The sequence below is a fragment of the Musca vetustissima genome, unplaced genomic scaffold (genome assembly GCF_032173495.1).
Source record: "Musca vetustissima isolate MV318-11 ecotype Yass unplaced genomic scaffold, APGP_CSIRO_Mvet_v1 utg2401, whole genome shotgun sequence".
NCBI lineage: Eukaryota > Metazoa > Arthropoda > Insecta > Diptera > Muscidae > Musca > Musca vetustissima.
Window position 1 is genome coordinate 305,342 of NW_026883923.1, and position 3,403 is coordinate 308,744.

Here is a 3,403-nt window from a genome sequence, read left to right on the forward strand (position 1 = left end):
CTGATGGTAATTTTGAAATTGAAAAATAGCAGCACCAGTGGAGATGTTTCAACAACACATTTGGCATTATTGTGACTGGGTTCGTGTTGCAACATTACATTGCCACATGAGCTCGAAACCAATTTTATGAAGGCAATTAATCATGATCACATAAGGGATGTGACCATTGAAAGTAAATTTGCTGCAGCCCACCTGTTATCAACAATGTAATTGATCTCCTTTCATTCCCGGGAATTCCTGGGACTTTCTATGACTTAACTAAAAGGGGTAGGAATGATATATGTATTAATTAAATAACTACAATTATAAAAAATTAACGACATTGTACAATAACATTTAAATTTAAAAACTATTTGTACACATTAAGATATGGTAAATATTTAGTTTGATTTTAAAACATTTCCATCAATTGAAAATGTTCACTCAGATTCCACAGAAGACGGTAGAACTGAGAGTGTGACTGGTGTTCCTTCTTGGGCACATCAGTATGATCTTGATTCCACCTACGATGACATCTGACAGAAAGCTTTCCATCGTCTAATAACGCATATGTGATCTATTTTATTGCGAGTATTGTCGCTCGGAGATGCCCATTTGTATTTATGCATCTCCTTGTGGGGAAAGATGGAGCTACCAATAACCAGTTATGTTTTCTCTCAGCCGTGTTTTCCCATTGTCGCTTCCAATTTTAACGTTCAAGTCACCCATGAGAATCACGATGTCTCCTCAGTAGGAGTAGGTCCAACTTTCAATATATATTTTTTTTATTTTTTGTTATCTAAAGGTAAAACAGGCAAAGGGATACATAATATTTTCAAAATATTGCAATTAAGGAGAGAGAGAAAACAAAGTTTCTGATGTTTTCAATAAATAACATATACTATATTAAATAGTCCAACTTTAAACTAATCAGATTCAAACCAAATTCGAAAAAAAATGTTTTTGTTATTTTTTTATGAATACCATTTTTAGATACGTTGTATTTATGAAGAAAGGATGTAGCTTTATTATATAAATTTAATTTGTTAATCTTGATTTTAATTGAATGTATTATCTTCCTTCCATGTCTAGGCTATTATTGTTCGTAGGGTTTACTGTTTTAGAGGCGTTGGCGGTTGATATCCCTGTAGTATTGCGTTTTATATCGTTTACAATTTGTGGATAATTTTCCACGGAATGACAATAATGTCGATGTATGTTTGTGACAAAACTACTCATTGTTCACACATTTACAACGCTCGGGCCCACTGTGCCAACACCATGCGATCAATTTTGCCACATGTGGTGAATGGAAATGTGTCAATAATTTGTACGCGGTGAATTAAGTCGAATTCGTGAGAATGTAACTTTGATCGCAGCACTGCCTTAACCCGATCCACAATATTTGTGTTAGCTATCGATGACTTCGTCTGCAATGTGAGAAACAAGCAAGACATCTGATCAGCTCTTTTCGGAGATTTGGCAAATCCAACTAGACGGGCTGTCTGTACGTTAGGCACAGACATTGCCAAGGATTCAACATTATTGGGTATGAGCTAAAATGTTCAATTCGGTTAGATGATATTTTAGATGGGGGTTAGGGGATTAACGTACCACTACTCCTCCTACTCTTATTAAATCTGAATATCTGGCCAGGAGATGTAACGTGTTATTTCGGTCGAAGTATCCAAAGTCGCCATTTAAGAAAAATCCATTAGATAGGATATATTCAGTACGACCCAAGCCCTTGTATCCCAGGAATTTATACGGAATTTTAATTGCTAATCGACCACTTTCATTGTACCCTTGAGCCTCATTATTTTCATTTAGAACCTGTACTTGGTAACCTGGTTGCAATTTTCCGCCACTAATGTGTTCATCATTTGTAATGGAACCGGCTACTTCCGACATCCCATAACTGTAGTAAAGCCGGGCATTTTCGGCATGCAGCTTGGCTTTTTCGGAAATTATTTTCGTGGGATATTCTCCACCCAGTTGAATATATTTCAAAGACTTCAAACTATTGCGATTACCATCTGGCAGTTCTAGTAGAATGTCGTAGAAGAAGGATGGAACCGAGAATATGTGTGTAGGTTGGGTTTCACATAAAATTCTTAAGCCATACGAACTCGTGGCAGCTCGATTGGCACAAATGCGTTTAATGCCCAATATTGCTGATTGCAAGAGCAGAGCCACCTGACTGATCCACCGCAAAGGGCTCAATGAAAATAATATGGAATTGGAGTTGAGTGGTTCGTAGTTGTCAGGATTTGCCCACCATATATACATGCCATTCAGTACGGTGGCATGACTCAACTGTATTGCCTTGGGAAGTCCTGTTGACCCCGATGTCAGCACAATGAAGGCAATGTCCTCCTGAGGATTAGTTGTAACCGGAGACTGGAAGTTAGCATACATCGATTCCTTGAGATCCTTTAAAAATTCATTTTCAAAGACTACAGCTTCTGGCCCGTCGATAGGCACAGTATGTTTTAGTGAAACTGATCTGTTTTGGTTCACATAGGTTTTAATTTTATTCTCAAATATTGATTCGTAGAAAATTATTGAAGGTTCCACTGTAGTCAGTACTTTGGGAAGTTCCTCTGAAACAAAACCAAAATTACTAAGCAATCACGACACTGTCGCTACATACCTTCGTTCAATCCCACTTCAAAGAAGTTCACAACAGCCCCAATCAATAGGGATCCGAATGTCAGTGCCGATGTCATGACCGTGTAACCGGTAAATAAAACAACGACATCGCCCTTTCTCAAGCCCAGTCGTTGTAAATTCACTGCTATAGTCACGGAATCTTGAAATATATCTTTTGCTCGCCTCTCCTTCTTTACGTCAAAATGATACTCCAATACTTTATATGGATCTAAGGACCGCATTGATTTAAGAAAAGCCTCGCCGACAGAACGATTTGTGTCCTTGCTATAAGGATAATTCGCAGACTTCCATATTTTATTGTTCTCATCAAAAACAACGTTCAAAAATGGATGCGAGGCACTTCGAGAGTCTGATCTTAACATTGCCATTACATACACTAAACTAATTTTCAGCTAAACCCGACCCTATATTTGTCTGTTGTTTTTAAAAATCGTTATCTGTTCTCGAATGATTGCTGTCACACTGTATATGCCGCCAATAATATTCAGTACAGTGATTCCAGTGTGTCATATTTTTAAACATACGACAAAAATTATTTTGAAATGTTACTTGAAGCTCAGAGTGTGTAAATCTTTGACAAAGCCTCGTCATGACATAATGGACACTCAAAGTTACCACTTCTTACATAGTAAAATTGTGTAAAACACCATTTAGGGAAGAACACATTTGCCTCGCTCAACATTCAAACATCGTTAAAGTGACACATAATTTTATTTTTAATATTTTGAAGTATTGTCTGGACAATAATTGC

At 37.1% G+C, this 3,403-nt stretch overlaps 1 protein-coding gene across 1 annotated transcript; it reads right to left on the reverse strand.

Moving 5' to 3' along the window:
- Positions 1–1,229: 1,229 nt before the first annotated feature.
- LOC133330912 (putative acyl--CoA ligase YdaB) lies at positions 1,230–3,020 on the reverse strand. Its single transcript, XM_061539313.1, has 3 exons — positions 2,633–3,020; positions 1,609–2,582; positions 1,230–1,535 (listed from the first exon to the last, which is right to left on the reverse strand). The coding sequence occupies exons 1-3, from the start codon at positions 3,018–3,020 to the stop codon at positions 1,230–1,232; spliced, it is 1,668 nt and encodes a 555-aa protein (XP_061395297.1).
- Positions 3,021–3,403: the final 383 nt, after the last annotated feature.